Source organism: Nelumbo nucifera, chromosome 1 (genome assembly GCF_055504915.1).
Source record: "Nelumbo nucifera cultivar China Antique chromosome 1, China Antique-T2T, whole genome shotgun sequence".
Taxonomy (NCBI): Eukaryota; Viridiplantae; Streptophyta; class Magnoliopsida; order Proteales; family Nelumbonaceae; genus Nelumbo; species Nelumbo nucifera.
Window position 1 is genome coordinate 39,514,862 of NC_142649.1, and position 24,361 is coordinate 39,539,222.

Here is a 24,361-nt window from a genome sequence, read left to right on the forward strand (position 1 = left end):
GCGGCCCTACAGATACATGCACTTCCAGATAACTGAGATTAAGAGACTCATGAAGGAGCTCCTACACAAGGGATGGATTCAACCTAGTACAAGCCAGTTCTCATCCCCAGTACTCCTTGTTAAAAAGAAAGATGGGTCATGGCGTTTTTGTGTAGATTACCGGGCTCTAAATCATATCACGGTCAAGGATAAGTTTTTGATTCCGGTGTTAGACAGTGTATGCCCTTAGCTCCAATCAAATTGATGTACATTAGACATTTATTGTAAATGAATAAAAGTACATAATTGGTTCATGCTATATCTAGTGTGTTTCTTTGTAATTACCCTTAAATTGGACACTTATGAGACTCGTGCTAGTTTAGAATGTTCACAGCCGTTGGATAGACCAGGGGAAGTTTATCCTACCATGGTTGACACTAATGTGCTGCCAAGTCTGTTGGGGTAGGTTGTCTCAGCTGCCGGGGGTGAGACCCGAAGCACATGTAGTGTGTGTTTGTTTGAAACACTAAACCCGGACCATTTTCCAGTTATGCCATGGACCTTGGAGATAGATGGGCAAAACTGGAAAGTTACACATAACCCCTAGACTCGATTATGGTACTGCACTAGGTGTTGGATTGGGTTGTCTTTGATATGCCAATCAATGAGATCCTTAGCGAGGGTCAAAACCTAGGTATGTTGGGGCAATCTGAGAATTCACTCGAGTGTAAGACCATTTAGGGCTTTTATACCTGATGGGCTAATCTCACTTAACACCAGTCCTTGGGCCTTCATAAAATGGCTAGACTCAATGACCATTTAGTGTAAATGTTGGGCCCATTAAGAGCCCATACTAATGGACTCGGGGGTTCACTGTGTTTAGCAATGAATTCGGTCAGGCTTTGTCACAGAAGATAGGCTGAACCCATATGGCTTTTGTGAGGATCAATGTTAGGGTCCCATGCCATACAAAGAGAGCCAAGTTAGCCAACAATCAAAAGGGGACGTGAGCCTGCTTACTTAATGGGCCTAAGGCCCATAATAAACTAGATTAATTGGATTAATCAGTATGGGCGAATTTGGATAGGGATATGGGTTTGGATCAGCAGATAAGGACAAGAAGATAAGTCTTATCCACTCAAAGAGTCCAAATCCAAATAAAGGTTTGGATCAGGAAGCTCCTAATTGGATTAGGAGTGCAGCTCTTTAAACTATTTAAATAGAGGAGGGCAAGCTGCTCCAGGTTTACACATTGCTCTCAGTTCTCCCTCTCCTTCTGCTCTTGCCGCCATATACCCTGTTCAATCTCCATTCTTGAACTGATAAAGATCAGTTCTTGGTTCTAATTTTGCAAGAAAAATCAGATCTGAATTCGTGCTCACCTCCCTTGCTTGATCCAAGCCGTTGGATTGCAGTTCTTACTGAAGGACTGCGTTGTTGAACCTACTTCATTTCAAGCTGCACCATCTTCAGTGGAAGCGGATTTTGGTACCCTCTTTGGGCGTGAACACCTACTTTGAGAGCTACACGTGTGGATTCCGTATCAGGTATTGCTCTCACTTTCTTTTGGTTTCAGATCTGGTCCAGTTTGGATCAAGAACGATCCTTGAAAAATGCTGTTTTTCTAAAACTGGGAATACGATTCCCGGAAGGAAGAAGATAAATTTTTGAAATTTCGCCCAGCCACCCTGCATGGTTCGGCCATCCATATGATGGATCTCCCTTCCCTTCATCTGGTTGTGGACGAGCTGTTAGATGAGCTAGGGAAAGCTAGGTATTTCTCCAAAATGGACCTCCGATCCGGCTATCACCAAGTTCAGGTCCACCCCGAAGATGTATACAAAACGGCCTTTAAAACCCATGATGGACACTATGAGTTCTTAGTTATGCCGTTTGGGTTGTCCAACACCCCCTCTACCTTCCAGGCCATCATGAATGATGTCTTCAGGCCCTATCTCCGACGTTTTATTTTGGTCTTCTTTGACAACATCCTTGTATACAGCAAGGATTGGGATTCACACCTTCAACACTTGAAACAGGCCTTGAGCTTGCTGAAACAACACCAATTGTTCACCAAACTTCTTAAGTGTGTTATCGGACAGACTGAAGTCCATTATTTGGGCCATGTGGTGGCAGATGGACGAGTCATGGCTGACCCAAAAAAAATAATTTGTATACAGGATTGGCCCACTCCCAAGACAGTCAAAGCCCTACGCGGGTTTTGGGGCCTTACTGGCTACTATCGGAGGTTCATATGCAATTATGGGTCGCTAGCAGCCCCACTAACTGGGCTTCTCAAAAAAGAGTACTTCATTCGGACGGAGGCTTTCAATTCCCTTAAATAGGCCATAACCAGCCCACCAATCCTAACCTTACCAAATTTCAAGGAGACCTTCATGGTTGAATGTGATGCATCCAGTATAGGGATTGGAGCAGTGCTCATGCAAAAAGGGAGGCCCATATCTTACTTCAGCAAGGTCCTCTCCATAAGGGCCCAAAACCAGTCCACATACACTAAGGAGCTTATGGCAATCGTGTTGCCAATCCATAAATGGCAACCATATTTGTTGGTCCGAAAGTTCATTATCCGAACTGATCAAAGAAGCTTAAAGTTTATATTGGACCAAAAAGCCCTCACCCCAGATCAGCAAAAGTGGGTAATGAAGTTAATGGGCTTTGATTTTTTTATCGAATATAAGCCTAGAGCCACCAACCGGGCTGCGAATGCATTGTCATGGAAAGCTGAGTTGTCCTTGTTAGTAAGCTCTCAGCCCCATTACCCCCTATTTGAAGCTTTATGGGAGGAGGCCAGAAGCAACCCCAGCCTTGAAAAGGTGCGACAGAGCTATTTGCAAGCCCCCACCTCTACCCCGGGATACACCATGAAGGGACCGACTTGTTTTTCCACACACCAGAAAACCTTGCTAAAACTTTATCATGACTCAATGTTGGGAGGAGTATTCAGGTATTTTTCGGAGTTATAAGAGGCTCTCATCACATGTTTATTGGCCCAACATGAAAAAAGCAGTGGAGCAGCACATAGCATAGTGTACAATATGCCAGCAACAAAAGTACTCGGCCCAATCCCCTCCTAGGCTCCTGCAACCCATCACTAACCTTCCACCCTCTGGGGGCAAGACTGTGATTATGGTGGTGGTTGACAGGCTCTCTAAAGTATGGGCACTTCATCACCCTATCACATCCCTACACCGTTGCTTCAGTAGCTGAAGTTTTCATCAAAGAAGTGGCAAGACTCCATGGTACCACCAAATCAATAGTTTTTGATTGGGACCCGACCTTCCTCAGCCAGTTCTGGAAGGAATATTTCCGCCTACAAGGGGCAGTGCTTCATCGATCTACTAGCTATCATCCTCAGTCTGATGGACAAACCGAGGTGCTGAATAGATGCTTGGAAACTTACCCTCGTTATTTCGTGGGCTCCAAGCCCAAGCACTGGACAAAGTAGCTCCCGTGGGCCGAGTATTGGTACAACACTATGTTCTAGGCAGCAGCGGGAATGACACCATTCAAGGCAGTATATGGAAGAGAACCACCGCCTATCCTTCCCAATGAACTGGGCTCAACCGGAGTAGCAAATGTCGAGGCCCAGTTGTTGGCACGAGACGAGGTGCTCAGCCTCCTGAAGGATAACTTACACAAGGCCCAACAACTCATGAAGAAGCAATACGACAAGAAGCACAGGCCCGTCGACTTTCAGGTCAGTGACTACGTCTCCCTTAAGCTGCAACCCTATCGACAGTCCTCAGTAGCTAAAAGGGCCTAGCATAAGCTCTCTCCCCGCTACTTTGGGCCGTTCAAGATAATTGAAAAGATAGGCAATGTTGCCTACCACCTGGACCTGCCCAAGACAGCCCGTCTCCACCCAGTTTTTCACATTTCATTGCTTAAGAAGTCCGTGGGAGATCCAACCAAGGTTACTGGCAACCTTCCAACATTCACCAAGGATGGAGGCCTTACCCTCAAACCTGTCAAGATACTGGATTACCATTGGGTTCATCGTGGAAAACGCATAGTGCAAGAAGCCTTAGTAACCTGGACAGGGCTCCCCCACCATGACTCCATGTGGGAACCATATTGGCAGCTGAAGAATCAATTTCCGGACTTGGACCTTGAGGACAAGGCCCATCTTGAGGGAGGGGCAACTGTTGGGAATCAAGGCCCAAACCCAATCCAGAGGTCCAGGCCCCCAGTCACTCATACTTACCTAAGGAAGAACCCGGGCAAACCGTATCAGCACCTGACTGCAATAGACAACACGTCAGATGGTCCCTCTGCATGAGATCGTTAGAGCTGACACAGTTTGTTAGGATATTTTGCAACCCAACAAACCACTATATATATGGGGTGGCCGAATGAAAGGATAGGATATTGAATCCTCTCTCTCTCTCTCTCTCTCTCTCTCTCTCTTTCTTTTTTTCATTTCTGCGCATGAGGAAGGGTCTCCCTCGAAGAGACTCCTGGAGGTGAGCAATATCTCATCAAGTTGTACAACAATGGAGTACCAAAAAGGAGTCTGAACATTTATAACTCTAATTTCAAAGAGAAAGGGTGCAGCGGAGTCAAGTTCAGACCTATTAGTCTGGGTTGGCCAGGCTTACAAGATATTAGCAAAGTACTGGAAAAAATAATGAAGGTAATGGGATCAACAATACATGAATTATAGGTGCCTTTGTGCATGGGATACAAATTCTTGATGGGATTTTGGTGGCTAATGAGCTGGAGAATTTTGGAAGCTGGGGTATTATTAAAGGTGGACACTAGAAAAGCTTATGATCATGTAAGCTGGAGAATTTTGGATTATGTGCTCAGGAGGTGCAACTTCTTCCAATTGACCTCCTTTGTCCTTGTTGAATGACACCACCCGACATCCTCCATTCTGGTTCAGGATTATCACCAGAAATCTTCACCCAGCCTTCAATAATACTTCCTAATTTTTTCTAACTGAAAATTTTTCTAGAGGTTGTTCTCTATCAGAGTTGGATAGGAGGCTACTATCTCTTTCTTCATTTACAGTAAGTACTATTTCCATATATTCTATGGCACCTGTGCTAGTACCTTCCATCCAGACGCCTTCTTGCTTTCCGGAATGCAAACACTTTATCTTCCTCTAGAATCATCTCTAGTTTCACTCCCACCACTTTTACCTTAGTAGCATGAAGATCAAGATGGTTGTAAGCTTCTAGGATCCCCCCAACCGCCATTGCAATTTTTATAAACATGGCTTCTGTCCAGAGGTTGAAGGGAAGTCCCAGCAGCTTTAAAATGATGCTACCATCACTCACATTCTTACTGTTACTCAATATACACCACTGGCCAACCATCACCAGCCCTTCTTCCGTTAACACTGTAGAGAACTCAACATCACCCACATCCAGGGTTGACTTCCCTTCATCAAACGACATTGGAATGGCACTCAATTTGATTTTCAGTCCCTCTACCACTTTCTCAAGAATAGGTTTCCAGTTAGTTGATTTTATGTTCACTGTTAGCACCAACTTTTGATCCCAATATTTCTTTTGCATGAGCATCAGCAACCTGGGAATAGCCAAAGAGAGATACATTTCAGCTTCAAGATTCTCCTCTTGGCTTCCAGATTCCTCTTTTTCTTTCTTATTTTCTCCCCCCCCCCATAATTTTATCTTCAGCATCCATCGCTACTTCCTTCGTATTTCGAGGGTTTCTTACCTTGGACCAGAACTCCTGTAACTTCCTTAAGATTTCCCCTCATATTCACAACATAATTTCTCTTTCCTGCCTTAAGGTTTTTGCTCCAGTTTAAAGACTTATTGAGTGTACTGCTACATTCAGAAAACCTTGGAGCCACACCAGAACCTCTTCTTCCAAGAATATCATTGCTTCCTTTTCTTCTCTCATCTTCAACAAAATCACAGCCCGGCTTTTCATTTCCTCGATCAGAATTTTTTTTTTTTTATCAGTAACAGAAAACTTTCATTAATTAAGGAAAAAGTTTAAAATACAATGGTGGGGGGAGGTAAACCCTCTTACCACACCCCCAACAGGAAATTTACAGAGTAGCCCGAAACAATTGACTTCTTCCCACCCCCTGTTTGGCCAAAGCATCTGCAAATGAGTTGGCACATCTTTTAACCCACCGAACACGCACATCCATTCCTTGGGTTAGCCACTTGAACTGCCTTCGTTCATTAATGTATGCCCATAACCCATCGTTTGCCTTCTCTATCCAGCCAATTACCACTTGCAAATCTCCTTCGATAATCAACCTATTTATATTCAACTCCTTAGCCCTTTTTACCCCCCTCCAATAGGGCCATAATTTCTGCTCTAAATGAATCTCCAACTCCAATTGGTCCTGAAAAAAGGGCTATAACTGAACCTGCCTCTGTTCTGAACACAGCACCAACCCCTGATGGCCCTGGATTTCCTTCACTGCTTCCATCAAAGTTGAGTTTGATAAAACCTTCCATTGAGGGGAGCCACAGCGGATGGACATTGATTCTGCTAGGAGCTGAGGCTGCTATTTCCTGTCATTGTTTTTCCTGACAATTTTTTCTTTTTCAGCAAATATCCTTTGGTTCCTTTCCTCCCAAATCGTCCAACAAACTGCTGCCCTAGTGCACCTCCACAAAATTTTTCCCTTCCTTTTGATCCGGCTACCAACTGTGTAGGTGAAGAAGCTTCAAATGTTAGATGGGGGAGCCCACCTGCAACCAAATAAAGAGAGAAACCGCTCCCAAATAGATGAAATAAAAGGGCATGATATAAGTAAATGAGAGCAAGACTCACCGTCGGCTTTACAAATGATACACCAGTGCGGGGACAAGCACCAAAAAGGCTTCTTTTTATGAAGATGATCGCAAGTATTAATTCTTTCCAAAGTTATTTCCCAATAGAGTGCTCCAACCCTAGGTGGGACCGGCCTTCCCCACACTTCTTTAGAAGGGAAGGGAAAGGTAGAAGTAAGAGAAGAATGGGCCAAGGCATTGAAAAAAGAGGCACAACTAAAAGAGCCAGAAGAGGAAAGGGTTCAAATTCGAGAATCCCCCTTTGACGGTTCTAAGAAAACCTTTTGAAGTACCTGAACTAGGAACCACACCAACTCTATCTCAGAATCTGAGACCACGTCTGAACCCCAAATCCCAATTAAGCTGAGGTCCTGGGCCAACAAAAGAAACTAAAGATGAGGCGGTTAAGTTTTTGTACCTAGAAAGGGAGAACAGGGAAGGGAATTGATCCTTAAGTGGTGTTTCCCCCACCCACACATGTTCCTAGAGCCTTGCCATATTTCCAAAACACAAATTATACCTGACAAAGGGTAGAAAACAAAGAAGAATGGCATGGATGGCTTTCCAAGGTGTTGTTGCTGATGCTCTAGCCGAAATTCCTGCGTCCCAGCCATTTACCGACAGCCCGTGTATGCTCTTAATCACTTTTGTCCACAGTTTGTCTTGATCCACCGGCAATCTCCATAACCACTTAACCAACAAGGCTGTATTCCTCTTCTGAATGTTCCCAATTCCTAAACCCCCTAGTTCCTTGCTTCTAATCACCATTTCCCATCTCACCCTATGATCCCTCTTTTCCCCTCCCGGTTCCCATAAGAAATCCCTCATTATCTTCTCTAGCCTTTTACAAATCCCCACAGGCATCCTACAGACCGAAAGAAAGTAAACTGGCAAATTTGCTAACGTTGATTTGATCAATGTAATTCTTCCACCCACCGATAGATAATTCCTTTTCCATGAGGCAAGCCTTTTTGAAAATCTATCCACCACTGGGTTCCAAAAATTCACACTTCTAGGGTTGCCCCCAGAGGTAAACCCAAATAATTCATAGGCCACTGACATACCTCACAACCCAATATTGTTGCACATTCAATTACTTCATCTTCCATGCTGATACCTGCCACACAAGTCTTATTGAAGTTAACTTTCAAGTTTGTCATTTTCTCAAAGACTTGTATCACCTCCTTCATATTCCTCACCCAACTTAAATCACCTCCCTCACAGAATAGAACAGTATCATTGGCAAATTGCAGATGAGTAATAGGCACTCTTTCTCTTCCCACTCTCCAACCTCTCACCAAACCCCTTAAATCTGCTCTCCAGAATAGAATTCCAAGCACTTCTGCTACTAGAGTGAATAAGAACGGAGAGAGAGGGTCCCCTTTTCTAATACCTCTGATGGCTGGAAAGTGGTCAACCACTATGCCATTAACCAAGAGTGAGTAATGAGAAGTACTAATGCAACCCTTAATCCACTTACACCACCTATCTCCAAAGCCAAAATTCCTCATTACTTCCACTAAGAAATCTCAGTCCACTAGATCATAAGCTTTCTCTAAATCGAGCTTGCAGATCAAGCCTTTCTTTCCAGATCTCTTTAGCTCCTCCACACTCTCATTGGTAATAAGGATTTGGTCCATGATCTGCCTATCCTGAACAAAGGCCCCTTGATTTAAGGATATGATAGAAGGAAGCATTAATCTAATTCTTCTTGATAGGACCTTGGCAATAATTTTATAAAGGTTGTAAACAAGACTAATGGGCCTAAAATCCTTAGGTTGTATTGCTCTTGCTTTCTTTGGAATCAAAACGATGAAGGTAGAATTTAACCCTGGGTTAATTACTCCTCTGTTAAAAAATTCATCAAACACCTTTTGGATATCCTCCTTCAAAATGTCCCAAAAGTCTCGGTAGAAAGCCAAAGTAAAGCCATCTGGACCTAGTGCTTTAGATCTATCCATAAAAAAAACTGCTTCCTTTATTTCCTCCAAGTCAAACCTTCTTTCTAACCACCTTTTTTTATCATCCTCAACTCTTGGCCACTCCAACTCTTCCACACAAAGTCTTCCAAAGAGAGGTTTTCTAAATATCGACTTAAAATGGTTAACAAGGGCTCTAGAAATTTCAGTTTGTTGATCAATAGTCTCCCCTTCAACTTCCAATTTGGATATGAAAATTTTCCTCCTCCTGTCATAGGCTAAGGCATGGAAGAATTTTGTGTTTCTATCCCCTTCCTTTAACCATGTTTGCCTAGATTTCTGCCTCCATGTGATCTCTTCTTTGAAAAGGATATCCTCCAATTCCTTTCTCAGCCTCCCTCTCTCTTGCTTTTCTCTTTCCCCAAATAGTTCATCATTTTCTTTATTATCCTACATCTCAATATTGTCAATTACCTTTTTTTTTCTCTTCTAATCTCCCAAATTGTTGTGCATTCCAAATCCCGATTCTTACTTTCAACTCTTTAAGCTTATGCTGAAATTTCATACCCTCCCACTTATTGCTAGTATTAATCTCCATCCACCAGTCCTTTACCTTTTCTCTAAAACCTTGGTGATTAAGCCACATGTTCTCAAACCAAAACGGGGCTGGTCCATTTCCTCTTAACTCAACCTTGGATAAAGAGACAGGCCAGTGATCAGAGGTTAACCTAGGTAGAGCCATTGAGACCAACCCTCCCTAGTGGGCTTCCCAATCCATTGTAAATAAGAATCTATCGAGCTTAGAGCAAATTGGGTTTGATTGCATATTACACCAAGTGAAGTTACTACTCACAAGGGGCAACTCCTTCAATTCGCAATTGTTTATGAATTCATTAAACTTCCTCATACTTGTGGTTACCCTTTGTCTCATCTTATTAGACTCCTCAACAAATCTTATCACATTGAAGTCCCCTCAAATACACCATGGTCCATCCCACAATCCCCGTATATCTTCAAGCTTTTCCCACATTTCATTCCTCTCCCTATACCCATTAGGTCCGTAAATGCATGTTAACACCCATTCAAAACCATCATCTTCATGTCGAAATTTAAGAGACACTGTAAACTTCCCCATCAGTTCTCCCAGCAACATGTTCTTCCATAGTACCACCATACCACCTGAGGATCCCCATGATGGTGACATTGCCCAACCTATGCCCCTAGACCTACATATACTTCTGGCCCATCTGTCATCAAATGTCGAAAGCTTAGTCTCTTGCAACAAAACAATATCCAGCTTCTCCTTCTTCAGCAATTCCTTTATTATGGCTGTCTTCCTCACACTCCCTAAACCTCGAACATTCCAAGTGATCATTTTCATCAAGACACTCTGATTTTATATCCCTTACCTCAGCCCCTTGATTTACTTGCCCCCTTTTCTTCTACCCTTCCTCTCACTAAACTCCCTATGACACTCCACATCAAACTTTAGCCTCTCCACCTCACTCATCTTCCTTTTTCTCACCTTCACCTCAGTTTTCTTGGTCCTTAAATAAGTTTTTAGGTCCTTAGGATTCTTCACCTTACATCCCAATTTCTCCACAATATTTTCTGCCCTGTCTTCTTCCTTTTTGTCAGCCACCAAGATTACCCCCCCTACTTATATCTCCCTCTACTATGGTAGCATTTGCCTCCTCAATTTTTTCCTTATTCTCTGTGTGTTTATTTTCCTCTAGCTCCTTCCTTGTCATTTCTTCCAAATGTTGTTCAATTAAATCCCAAATTCTTTCTCCCATCTTTTCTACAACTACAGTCTCATCCCCATTTCCAGTGTGAATCTCTTTTGCTTCCACGGCTGGTGGCAGATAAAGAGACTGGGAACCTAGAGAACAGACACTGTGAGTTCCATCTTGCAGAAGCTTCAAAAACTTCCTCTAGTCCTTTCTCCATCATTTAATCAGTTCTGATTACAGGTATTTGGGAGTTTTCTCCTTTCGTATTATGTTCTGATTACAGGTATTTGGATTTAAATAGCTTGTTTAGCTAAATCCATTGTAAACTTGCAAAAGCGGTGGGGGGATTATGTGGCACTGCATAAGAGTTAAAGAGTTACAATTAACAATTTTATGAATAATGTGGAAAGAAAGGAATACAATTATCTTTAATACGAAGAGGCAGCCCAAGGAAGCTATGATTGAGACTTGAGGGTACTATGGTGAGAATGGTGTATTGGATTAAAACTATGTTGATAACTTGATTTTCAACCCATATTCGGTAGATGACTTGATGAGATCTTGGAGTGTGATCACAGGAGCTGAATGTTGTCTATAATTGGGTGAGAAGATCAGCAAATGGGATGGCAGATGTATTAGCCAAACAAGGGACAGTGAGGCACCAAATGTTCTGGGCAGAATTATAAATTATAAAAAGTGTCTCTAGGGTGGAATTTCCACCTATTGTAATACTTGATATTGATATTAATAAAATTTTTCTCTTACTGATAAAAAAAAAAAAAAGATCTTGGAGTGTGGTAGCGAGCACCTCAACCAATAGAAGGCTATGCCATATTCAATGGATGCCTCCAAGTCGTGAGTTGTGACTTTACCAATCTTAATTTTGACAGAAGCAACATTAGCAATCTAGGCCACTCAGGAGTGGGAGGGGTGTTTAGCAATAGAAATGGTTGAATCAAAGCAATGTTCTTGGAGCCAATTGGAGTAGAGAATTCATTAAGGGCAAAGTTACTGGCTATTTTGACACACTGAAGATGGAAAACTCTATGAATGTCAGGAAACTAGTGATCAAGGGAGACTACAATGTGGTGCTCAGCTGGCTTCACAGTAACATCCAGACTATGTGGCAACACAGATCAGTTATCAAGGAGATCAAATGAAGGATGATGGAAAGAGGTTTATTTTCAGCGGGTCAAAGGTCAGTAAATGGGATGGATGATATGCTGGCAAAGGTAGGGGTTTATAGGCAGAAATTATTTTGGAGTGAAATGTAACACTTAGATAAAGAAAATGGATAGATGGGATTAGTCTAGCCTATAAAAGGGTTGCATGTTTCTTTTACATATTCCATTAATTGTTTAATGCAATAAAGTCATTCAGTTACCTTTTTTTTTTTTTGATAAATGATAATAGATTTTATTAATTCTGAAGGTATAAGCATTACAAGCATCCCTTAGAGAGGCACGAGATGCTACCTCTCTATAAACAAAACAGAACAGAAAATATAACAAGAATATTACAGGTGAGCCCAAAACAAAGATTGTCTATTCACCCCATGCTTGGCTAGAGTATCAGCTAACCCATTTGCCGATCTCCTCACCCATTCTATCTTCAAGTTCATATCCTTGGTGATCCATAAAAACCTTTTTATCTCATCCCTGTAGCACCATATTACAGAATCTAGATCGTTTAACCAACCCACCACCAGTTTTGAGTCCCCTTCAATCACCAAGTTGGTTATGTCCAGTTCATTGTCAATTTGTGGTCCTTGTCAGACAGAAAGCAATTCTGCCTTGAGAGAGTCCCCAATCCCCCCACTGGGCCAGAAAACAAGGCTAACAGTTTTCCATCCATGTCTCTCACAACCCCTCATATACCAGCAGGTCCTGGATTCCCCCTGCTGCTCCCATCAAAATTCAACTTCACATAGTTTTCAGGTGGGGGTAGCCATATAGCATTTGTCCTTTCCCTTATGGAAGAACCAGTGTTTTAAAAGTGCAAGGGCCAATTTGCGCCTGAGGCGCAAAGCACAAGGCGAGGCACGTGCCTTTTTAAGAAAGGTGCAAAGTTACAAAAAAAAAAGAAAAAAAAGCTAAAAAAATCAAAAAAAAAGTCAGAAAATTCAAAAAAAATTAAAATGCAACAAAAATCAAAAATATTAAACATAATGTTAATAAAAATATAAACTTAAATTTTAAAATAAAAGTTTTAAAAAACCTGTTATCTAAAATTAAAATACATAAACATAACATTTAAAGCGTATTCAAATGAAATTTTAATAATAAAAGCAAACATATAAAGCATTTTCAAGCATTTAAAACCCACAACCTCTTTTTTTCCTTAATTGCATTGCTTCAAGTAGCTAATGTGACGTAAAACATATTGCATTCTTGATTCTATGAGTTGCCTTTGTACCACGCCCCTCGAGGCAAGCCCGAACAAGTCTATGTTAGGGTCTGAAATTCTTATTTCTCACATAAAAAATAATGACTTTATAACTTTCATTACCTTTTAAGAAGATATTTTATTGCAATGAATGAATGAACAACATTAGCAAATAGGGGGTTCTCGGAGCTTCGGTGAGCAAGCGAAGTTTTTACTTTCCATCTCACATCACACATCACCCACATCCTCCTTCCACCAAGTTTTTACTTTCCTTGCAAAGTCTAGGTGGGCGAGCCACATGTTTCCAAATCTAAATGAGGTAGGACCACTTAAGAAAGTTTCAGGACCTAACTTCATAGGGAAATGGTCTGATGCGACTCTAGGTAAAGTCCTAGATACTAGGTTCTCCTTGTAGTTTTCCCATTCTTCATTAAACAGAAACCTATCCAGTTTTGAGCAATAGGGAACTTCTTGAAGATTGGGCCAAATTAATCTAGCTTGAGAGAGGGAGTTCCTTCAACTCACATGAATCTATGAAGTCATTGAACTTCCTCATACTGGAGGTCACCCGTTGGTTTTGGTTTACTAGATTCATTTGAGAATCTTATCACATCGAAATCCCCTGCCACACACCAAGGTCCTTCCCATAAACCCCTAACATCAAACAATTCCTCCCACATATCATTCCTTTCTTGATATCTATTTGGTCCATAGACATTGGTGAGAATCCAAGTAAATCTATCTCTCGTGTTTTTAAACTTCAAAGAAATCGAGAAACTACCAATCAGTTCCTCTACAGCCTCCACCACTTCGTCCTTCCACATGGTCACAATTCCCCCTGAGGCACCACAAGGACTACAGGACTATCCAATTCCTCTTGAACCCCAAATACTTCTGATCCAGAACCTATCCATCTTGAAGAGTTTTGTTTCTTGTAACAAGAAAATATCTAGATTCTCCCTTCTAAGTATGTCTTTAATAACTCTTCCTTTCCTCTCACTCCCCATGCCTCTAACATTCCAACTAATCAGCTCCATAATTGTATTTAGGATGCAACCCTTGTTATATTGCAAATTCCTTAGACTTGAGTTTCCTTCTTTCACCTCTGCCACTGAACATGAAGTCCCCCTCAATGTCTGACTTCAATCTCTCCACTTCTGATCTCTTCTTCTTTCTCTTTTTCTTCTTTTCCTCACTCTTCCTGCGGTAGGCCTTTTGCCAGTTCTCTTCTTTCCCTATTTCCCCACTCTCCTTATCCCTAGAAATCATTTCTTCCTCCTGGCCTAGATCTATCAGCTTATCCCTCTCTTCTGATTCCAGCTCCCTCTCCTTAAGCTCCTCGAACTCAGAGCAAACCAGATTCCAAATCCCATCAGCCTCCTCTCTGACCCCTAACCTCTCTTCCACTTATCTCTCTACTTCCACATCTTCCTTCTCAGACCCACGGGAATCTACACCACCTACAGGTTGGGAGAATGGCAATGGCGCAGTTACCTATTAAAAATAAAGTTTTCAAACTGACCCCATTGAACAAAACCTTTCAAAGAAAAACAAGAAACTTTTAAATAATTTTGAAGATTTATGGTTTTGGCCCTCAAGCTAGGCTTGTTTAGACAAAAGCAGTCCATGTACTTATTACAAGTCTTTTGAAGCCAAATTAATTCTACATTAGATAAGAAAGAGTGAAAGTTATGTACTCATGTATTGTGGGATATAATCGATCAGGGCATATTGACATGATATCCAAACAGATCGTCCAATTTTCCGTTTAAAATAAAACACCATTGCCCACTTCTGGTAAAATCCAAGCCAAGCAATCAAAATCAAGGCCGGCAACCTCACAACTTTATAAACAATATTGGCTGATGAAAAAAACTTTATAAACAAAATTGCATTTTTTTGGCATTTTCGGACAAAACCAATACAAACATAGGTCTCCAGTCTCCTTTGCATAGTAGATGTTGAATCCAAAGAAAACCCTTCAATCAAGGGCAATGTAGAATCTGACCATGCGAATTTAAGCCCTTCCCTGATGCACAGAGACCTTCATCTCAGTGGCACCTAACCTAATTGCCCCTAGAAAGCCCGAAAGAAATGCATCTGAAAATCCAACCCTTTAGTTTGCCTCAATTGAAACAATAATCCAACAAAGATTACAGCACATAGAAACTTATTCAAGATACCAATGTTTGTTCTTGAAGCAAGACCATACGCATGAAATTTCATTACCTAGCAGAATCGGTGAAATCCATTCTAATACATCAAGCATGTTTGAAAATCTGAAACCCGTAAAGAATAAAGCAAAACCCTCCACGACCAACGAAATTAAAGAACAAAGAAAGAAACATCTGGTGTTGAAGAACGCACCGCAAAACCAGTGAGAACAATTGGCTTGGCAAGGTAGGTTGAAGTCGTCGTGACAGATGGAGCAGCAATCATTCTCTGGAGGACTCTCCATCTCTCTTGCTCTCGCTGTGCTGTTCAATGTTTTGGGTTGAGTCTCCTCTGAAGAGTGCTTCATCTCAAAAACCTCAAACCCATTTTCCTTTTTCTCCCAGGAAATCCTCAAATTCAATTACTCCAGTTGCGTTGCCCGTCCGACCTTCGGTCTTGAACCATTGTTACGAGTCAATTAATCAATTTCAATTTGGGAAAGAGCCCAGATCGCTGGGTGCAACTCGGGCGGGTTATGCAGGGATGTGGTCATGGATCAACGAGACTTACCTTTCCTCTGAATAGGACCCGTGCGATGTACGGACTTTATTTATGGGCAAAATTGAAGATGGAGCTACATTTCTAATTAAGTGGTGTCCATCTAATTTTAATTCAAGTATTAAGGTATTATTTTTAGGGGTTATCTCTATCCTATCATAATTTAAGTTGCACTTTAGGCTTAATTTGAAAGGAGTACAAATATAAATATATACAGTATAAATCCATATAAAATATGAGGTTTTGCCCTTTATATATTTGTATTTGTATTCCTTTCAAATGGAGCCTTAGTAAGTTGCCAATTTCTTATTCTTTAGATAAATTTGAAAAATAACTTTTTTTATTAATTTATTATTTATGTATTATTTTTAGGTAAAACTATAAAAAAGCATCCGCTTAAAACAATTCTATAAACCACCCTTGTGTTTTGACCCTAACAAAGGCCTCTCCTATAGTTTTGAGAAAAAAGTGCAAATATCTCCTTTCCCTTGGCTTTTCGATAACAAAGACGTTGAAGTCTTATCATTGTTAATGCATTACCATACATAATTTAAAATTTCAACCTTATCCTTTACTAATTTATTTTTCCAAGTAACTTTCAAAGAATAATTCTCCTTACTCTTCTTAGAGAAAATAAGGTAAAAAGGCTGAAGTGAAGTATAAATAATGCATTACATCAATATTTTTATTTGGAATGCTAAAGAAAGGCATTTGCATATTTTTTGTCAAAACAATAGGGAAGGTTTTGTTAAGGTCAAAACAGTGGGAACCTCTTAGGATTGTTAGAAAACCCAAAGAGATTTTTATAATTTTTCTTATTTTTAAATGGAATTTAAATTGATTTTAAAATAATTAAGCTATATTTAAAATTATTTTTTTTATTAATTTTAAAAAATTAGTAATTGCATTTATTTAAGTATATTTAGTTTTCATTAAATTTAATTCCTTATGAAATTTATATAAATTTTTATTTTTAGTGGAACTTATGTTGGTTTTAAATTAATAAAATTTAATTATAAAACTAATAATTGTTTGATAATTTTGTATTAGTTTTAAATTGATATTAGTTTTTTATTTATCTTATTCCTTTTATTAATTAAATTTTTCTTATTATATTAATAAAAAATATTTTTATCAATAACAATAATTAATAATTATTTTTATTTTATTTAAGTAGCTAACTAAATTATTTTTATTATGGTTGATTAATTTTTATTATTTTCAAATGGAATATAAATGGATTATAATTTTGAATGGAAGTAGATTATTTAGCGTAACAATATATCATTGAATATCTCAATTTTAATATAATTAATCTTTACTAATAATTACAATTTAATGCAAATATAATTAATGTGTTGTATGCAATTGAAATGAATATTAGTGCCATGAGTTATTGAAGGAGAGAGTTAATAGCATAATTAATGAGGAGAGATTATTAAAAGAGTTAATGGAAAGGGTAAAATACAAAAACCTCTCATGAAGTTTCTGACAATCATAAAAACCTCTCCTATAGTTTCACTTTACTAAAAACCTCCCCTATATTTTTGAAAAATTCAACAAATACATCCCTTCCGTCAATGATCAAGACGGAAAACATTAAAGAGATTATCGTTTTTTCAAAATACCTATTTTTACCCTTTTACAAATTAATGTGCATCTATTTTTATCCATAATTGCTCAAACACTATTCATCTTCTTCCTCACGATGCACAACAACAAAATGGCAGTGCACTTCCCCTTCCAACCTTCCTAGTTTTCACTAAAATAGCCCTCTCTCCTTTCTCAGTCCTTTATTGCTTCTTTTTTTTTTGTGGGGCAGGGGGGTAGCCGAGGCTCCGGCTAGTCGATTGTAGCTAAGATCAACCATATGGATTCTAATCTAGTTCCACAATTGAATAAGGCCGTTGAACACGGGCATTTTAGTGGTCAGCTAGGTAGAACCAAATTGGTTAAACTATTAGATCCATGACCAGAGAACGAAGCCTCTACCTGTGCGGGCTTGATACCAACCACAGTCCCACCAAATGTAATTGTGGCTATCAGAACCGAAGACGATGAAATGTAGGACTTCACCACATCTCCTTCATTGGCACTGACAACACAAGCTGGGAGCATATGAGCATCACCGACGTGGCCTTCACTGTTGAAAACTCCATTGGCAATAATCATTCCCACACCGCCCGCTTTCTTGATGACCGAACCTTTGGAAACTCAAGGACTACTTCCGCAATCACAGACAACAATTTTTTCCCCTTGATGAGGATGGGATCAAGAGAGTTCTCCATGCAGAGTGAAGTAGAGAGCATCCCTGATTTACTAGGAAAAAACATATGTACATTAATTCATAAAAGGGTAAAATAGGTATTTTGAGAAAATGATCATCTCTTTAATGTTTTCTGTCTTGGTCATTGATGGGAGGTATTTGTTGAATTTTTCAAAAATAGAGGGGAGGTTTTTGCTAAAGTGAAACTATAGGGGAGGCTTTTATAAGTGCCAGAAACTTCAAGGGAGGTTTTTGTATTTTACCCTAATATTATCTAGGTATATGGGCCGAAATTAGGGTTAATCAATTTGGTCCATATAGCTTTATTTGCGAAATGGGCTTTTAGCAGTTTTAATAGATTAAAACTGGACCTTTACAGGTTGGGCCGAATTAAACTTTTAATTAATTATCAATCCTTAGACCCATTAGTGGGAGAAATAGGGCTGACATTCAGCCTTGATCGAACCCTAGATTCGGTCCAACCAGTTTGGACCAATCTGGTTCGAAAAGATCTAGGGTTTGATCTTTAATAAAAGATTTAATTCAAGAAATTAATCTCAAATTAAATACTGATAAAAGAAAATCAAGAATCAGTCAGATAGGGTTGTTTGCACAATTCATCCTGCAAAACAGAGGTTAGATCATAGTTTGCAGTTTGCACAATTCATCCTGCAAGTGTTGGGATGGCCTGTCTCGACCACCAGGGTAAGACCCAAGGCACATGCAGTATGGGATTACTTGAATCCTTGAACCGGACCAGATTTCCAATATTGCCCTGGACCTTGGAGACAGATGGGCAAAACTGGAAAGTTACACCTGACCCCTAAGACTCGATTATGATACTTCACTAGGTGTCAGATCCGGTTGTCTTTGATATGCCAATCAGTGAGATCCAATGCGGGGGTCAAAACCTGGGCATGTTGGGGCAGTCTGAGAATTCATCTGAGTGGGTGATCATAGTGACAGGATCAGCCACTTTGTCGGACAAAGGTAATGATCGGGAATGCACTCTCTCTGATGGAAACCAAACTGCCAGCAGTTGATTTCAATCGTTGGAATTTTGTTTTGCAAAATTAATATATATATGTACGGTTTCAAAGTGTTTGCAAATTGTTTTAATTCCTGGGATCCATGTGAGTAAAGAGTGCGGCACTGTTCCTTGCAGCCGAGGGAGAGGTCCTCTCTTGTTAGGCAGTGCTTGATCATTATGGGCTGAGAGGTTAAGTGTAAGACCATTTAGGATAGTACCTGATGGGCTAATCTTGCACCTGCCCATAGTCCCTGGGTTTTTATGAGATGGCTTGGCACAGGGACCACTTAATGTAAGTGTTGGGCCCATAGGGTCCATGTGATGGGTTCAGGGGTTCACTGAACTTTTTAGTGAATTCGGCTGGGCCTTGTAATAAAGGCTGGGCCGAACCCATGTGGTTGGTGTGTAGATCAATGATTGGGTCCCACGCCATACAAAGAAGTCCAACTGGGCAGCAGATTGGAAACTAGTTAAGCACTGAACACTTAATGGGCCAAAAGCCCATTTCGAGCTGGGCTGACATGATCACCCATCTATGGGGCGGATCTGGGATTAAAGTTAGCAAAAGGATTGGGCCTTTAACCTTATCCACTCTGGGAGACCAAATTCAAATCAAATTTGAATCTGGTAACCTTCTGATAAGATCATGAGTAAGCTAACTTAATCTGCAGATAGAATTGAGATCATCCCCTATCCAAATACTGGTTTGGATTGGGATAACTCCTAATTAGGAGGTTTCTTAATCAAGAAGAAAAGTGGAGAAACCCTAAAAGAGATCATAATCAAATTTCGAACTTAGGGTTTTGTGCAAGAAATCATCCTACAAATTGAGATTGGATCTCATACACACTCCAGAAAGAAGAGAAGCAATTTCAGCCATCTTCATCTCAGGAGTTCTCTTCCAGCCGTCGCCATTCTTTCTTACAAGATTTGATCTTTGAAGAAGAAAGAAATCAAGAAATCAGTCTTGTAGAAAAGACTAAAAATATTTAGTGCTCAGATTTGTCAGTGGATTCTTGCGAAGGATTTAGTGTGTAAGACGCACTCTGCTGGTTCCGTTCCACATACAGTTGTGTCATCTTCAGCAAGAGCGGATCTTGGTGTCATCTTTCAGCGTGAACACCAACTTTGGGAGATACTATTTCTCTGGATCAGGTATAATTCCTCCCTTCCCTTTTGGTTAAGATTTGGTTTGATTATGGTTCAAGTAGGATTCTTGAATATTGTATTCTTAAATTAGGGAATATGATTCCCAGTTGGAAGAAGGTAGGAAAATTTTTTAAATTCGCCTACCCACTCCGCAACCTTTATGGCGTCCATTAGATCGATCCTACCATTCTTTCAGTGGTATCAGAGCCACAGGTTCGAATCTTGAACCAAAAGAAAATCAGATCGGAACCTGCACAGATGGACAAAAGTTGTTCTGCCAAGATTTGCGCAGATTATTTTCTTTATTTCAAGAAACTGTTTATTGTTAAGGGCGATTGATCTGAAATTATATTCTGTTAAATCCAAAATTTATTTATAACTGTTCTTTATTTATTTTGATTTGATGGACTGTTCGAACATGGAGATCGTAGTGCAGATTTGGCGCAGATGGTCTGTGCACCCTTTTTTTTTATTATTCATTCAATTCGGTCTGTAAATAATTTTTTTATTTTATTTTATTTTGTAGACTGGATGTATAAGATTTGATCAAGAATGTAATTAATTAATAGAAATAGGATTTCTATTTTTTTTATTATTTTCTTGATTGAAGAAGATGGAAGAAGAAGGCAACACTTGAGATTTGCAGATGGAGAGATCGCTTTCTGCGATTTGCAGTTTGTGAAACTGCAACCCTTGTGATTAACCTCTGTTTTGCAGGTGGTGCGAACAGTCCATATTTGATTTGTGATTGTTTAAAATCAAAATTATTAATTTCAGATCTTTCATGAATTAATTCTTGAATTGAAAATCAGTTTCGGACTAGACTGGACCAAAACTGTTTGGACCGAATCTAGGGTTCGAAGGGGACTGTTTTCAGTCCAATTTTTCCCACACTTGTTGTTCCAAAACTGATGTTCAATTACAGGGATTAGTTCGGCCCACCTGTAAAGCCCATTTTTAAATGGTTAAAACTGCAAAAGCCCACTCTTGTGAGAAAAGTTGTATGGGTCAAACTGCTAACTGAGATTCAGCCCATATACCTAGTCGACATTAATTGTTAATGTTATATTTTTTAAATGGGCTGTTCAATGGGCTTTACAGCAGTTAATTGATTGGATCAATTTTTCTTTTACATGTGATGTTTGGATGTTGGATGTGCTACGACTATGGGCCATAAGCACTTGGCCCTTGATGACTCGTTAGTGGCTTTTGCGCACACCATGGCTGAATGCACATCATTGCCATGGTGTCCCTTAAGGTCATTGGATGACCTCTCCTTACTTGGTGGGCTCCATAACTTGAAAAGGGACGTGTGTGGAAACCCTAGCCGATTAAGCCCCACCAGAAATCTGATTTGATGAAAGTCAGTGGGAGCCACTCTGGTTTGACCTAAAATTAGAACTAGGGCGTAATTTTGTTCCCTCTAGCAAATATGAGTGCATGTGAAAGGGAGATCCATATGATGGACTCTCTAAAGGCCTTCCGTCATTAGCACAATGACGGGTCCTTCAGTAATGAGGAAACACACCATAAAATTGGGCTATCCATTTGCTGTTGGATCTGTCAGAGTGTTTCATAAGATGATAGGGGCATCATAGACCGATGTGGGAAGGGCTTCACTAGAAAATGGGAACTCTCTTACGGTACCTTGGCGTAACCTGAATATGATGGGTGAGCACTCACTGGACAGAAAGGTTTACCAGAAAACGGTTTTGAACTTTGTCTGACAGAGGCCAAAGGGAAACTCATTTGATGAGTGGATATGATTCGTCACAGAAAGGTGGTGGGGTTATGCAACTGAAATAGTTGGCCTCACGCACCCTATGTGATTTCCCACATTTCCAGAGACATTTCGTCGTCTCCGTCACTGAGTGAGGAGGGAAATCTCAGAGATGAACAAATGGGAATGGAACATAGATTAAAAACCATATCTATGTAGGTAACATGAATCAAACTAAGGTTGTGGACTAACGTCTTTGCTGTTTTATCAGAAAATGGCAAACGGTCAATTTGCAAAGCTTCTAGACGATAACAAGCTTAAGGGCCCAAACTATGCCGACTGGTACAAAAATCTTATGCTAGTCCTAACTTTCGAAAAGTTAGATAAGGTAGGGAAAAATCCTGCCCCGGAGCGCCCGGGTGATAGGGCTTCTTAGGCACGTAGGAGGGACTACCAAGATTGGGAGGATAAGAACTCCCTAGCCCGTTGCTTTGTCATTGCCTCACTAGACAACTCAATACAAAGGCAGCTCGATCAGATCGAACTAGCCAAGGACATATTGGACAGTCTAAAGACAATGTATAAAGAGCAGAATCGTTCTACTCGACAGAAGGTCCTGAAACTGTTCATGACCGCACAGATGTCCAAAGGGCAGAAAGTTCATGACCATTGTTTTCGGATGATGGGCTACATTAACGAACTCGAAGCCCTTGGAGAAGTCCCCAAGAATATCCATCCGCACACAGTTTTGAGACAGAAATCAAATTTCTTCTTAAATTTTGCACAAAAAGACAATATTTAAGTACAATGGATCCTTCTCTAAAAAATAACTCTACGGTTCCAATTGCCGTAGCTGCAACACTTGTAGAAGTCCCCAAGTAGTGCGTCACTTCACCTTCATTCAGTATTCTGCTTACCTTGAACCCCTACAGTGAGTTACACGCATGAGTTGAAGCCCCGGAGTCAATACACCAGGACGTAGAAGCCACCAATAAATTGGTTTCTATGACACAAGATTCGAAGTTACCTTTCTTGGTATCCAGGTACTGAGGACAATTCCTCTTCTAGTGGTCGGTCTGTTTGCAGAAGTGACACACATCCGATGCCCTGTCTTTCTTCTGCTTCTTGGGTTTGGCAGTTTTTTTCTGAGGCCTATTTGCCTTCCTCTTTTTCTTGCCCGATTTGCTAGCTTCAGCAAGCATAGCCACAGGCTCATCCTTCCTAATTAAATCCTCGGCCCTCTACAACATGTTGCTGAGTTACTAGACGCTGACATTCAGCTTGTTCATATTGTAATTCATTATGAACGGGTTGAAGGAAGGAGGCAAAGAGTTAAGGATGGCATCCACTTGCGTGCCAAGATCTAGCCCAGATCCAAAGGCTTCAAGTTCGTTGATATAACCTATCACCCGAAGACAATGGTCGTGAACCTGTTGCCCCTTGGACATTTGAGCGGTCATGAACTGTTTCAAGACCTTCTGCTGAGTAGAACGATTCTGCTCTTCGTACATTGTGTTTAAACTATCAAATATGTCATTGGCTAGTTCGATCTGATCGAACTGCCTCTATATCGGATTGTCTAGGGAGGCAATGACATAGCAGCGGGCTAGGGAGTTTTTATCCTCCCAATCTTGGAATTCCCTCCTTCTGGCCTCAGAAGCCCTGTCGCTTGGATGCTCCGGGGCAAGATTTTTAACTACCTTATCCAATTTTTCAGATGTTAGGACCAGCATGAGGTTATGGTACCAATCGACATAGTTCAGGCCCTTAAGCTTGTTGTCGTCAAGAAGCTTTGCAAATTGTCCGTTTGCCATTTTCTGGTAAAACAACAAACATTAGTCCACAACCTAATTTGATTCATGTTCATTACATAGATATGGCATTTAATCTATGCTCCATTCCCATTTGTTCATCTCTGAGATTTTCCTCCCATCTTAGTGACGGAGACAACGACTTGTCTCTGGAAATGTGGGAAACCACATAGGGTGCATGGAGCCAATTGTTTCAACTACAAAACCCACCACCTTTCTGTGAAGGATCATATCCACTCATCATATGAGTTTTCCCTTTAGCCTCTGCCAGACAAGGTTCACAGCCGTTTTCAGGTAAACCTTTCTGTCCAGTGAGTGCTCACCATCATATTCGTGAACGCCAAGGTACCGTGAAAGAGTTCCCATTTTCTGGTGAAGCCCCTTCCACATCGGTCTGTGATGCCCCTATCATCTTTTGAAACACTCGGACATGCCCAACAGCAAATGGATAGCCCATTTTCTGGTGCGTTTCCTCATTATTGAAGGACCCATCCTTATGCTAATGATGAAGGCCTTTAGAGAGTTCATCATATGAATCTCCCTATCACATGCACTCATATTTGCTGGAGGGAACGAATGACTACGCCCTAGTTTGATTTAGGTCAAACCAAAGTGGCTCCCACTGACTTTCATAAAGTCAGATTTCGGTGGGCCCAAATCGGCTAGGGTTCCGCACGTATCCTCTTCAGGAGGTGTGGGGCCCACCACTAAGGGAGGTCATCCAATGACTAGCAGGGACACCAAGGCAATGATGTGCATTCTGCCATGGTGTGCGCAAGAGCCACTATCGAATCAGCATGGGCCAAGCACTTATGGCCCATGAACGTAGCACATCACACATCTATACATCACATGCAGGGAAGAATTGAACT

At 40.6% G+C, this 24,361-nt stretch overlaps 1 protein-coding gene across 2 annotated transcripts in view; it reads right to left on the reverse strand.

Moving 5' to 3' along the window:
* The window catches only part of LOC104590756 (uncharacterized), a 58,646-nt gene extending 43,156 nt beyond the window's left edge, over positions 1–15,490 (reverse strand). The window contains exon 1 of one of the 2 annotated variants that reach the window (XM_088896483.1): positions 15,169–15,490. In XM_088896483.1, coding sequence (XP_088752609.1) covers positions 15,169–15,322 — 154 coding nt within the window. In that variant the 5' untranslated portion in view covers positions 15,323–15,490. The remainder of the gene's footprint in view (positions 1–15,168) is intronic. The other variant, XM_010249501.2, reaches the window with a different exon arrangement.
* Positions 15,491–24,361: the final 8,871 nt, after the last annotated feature.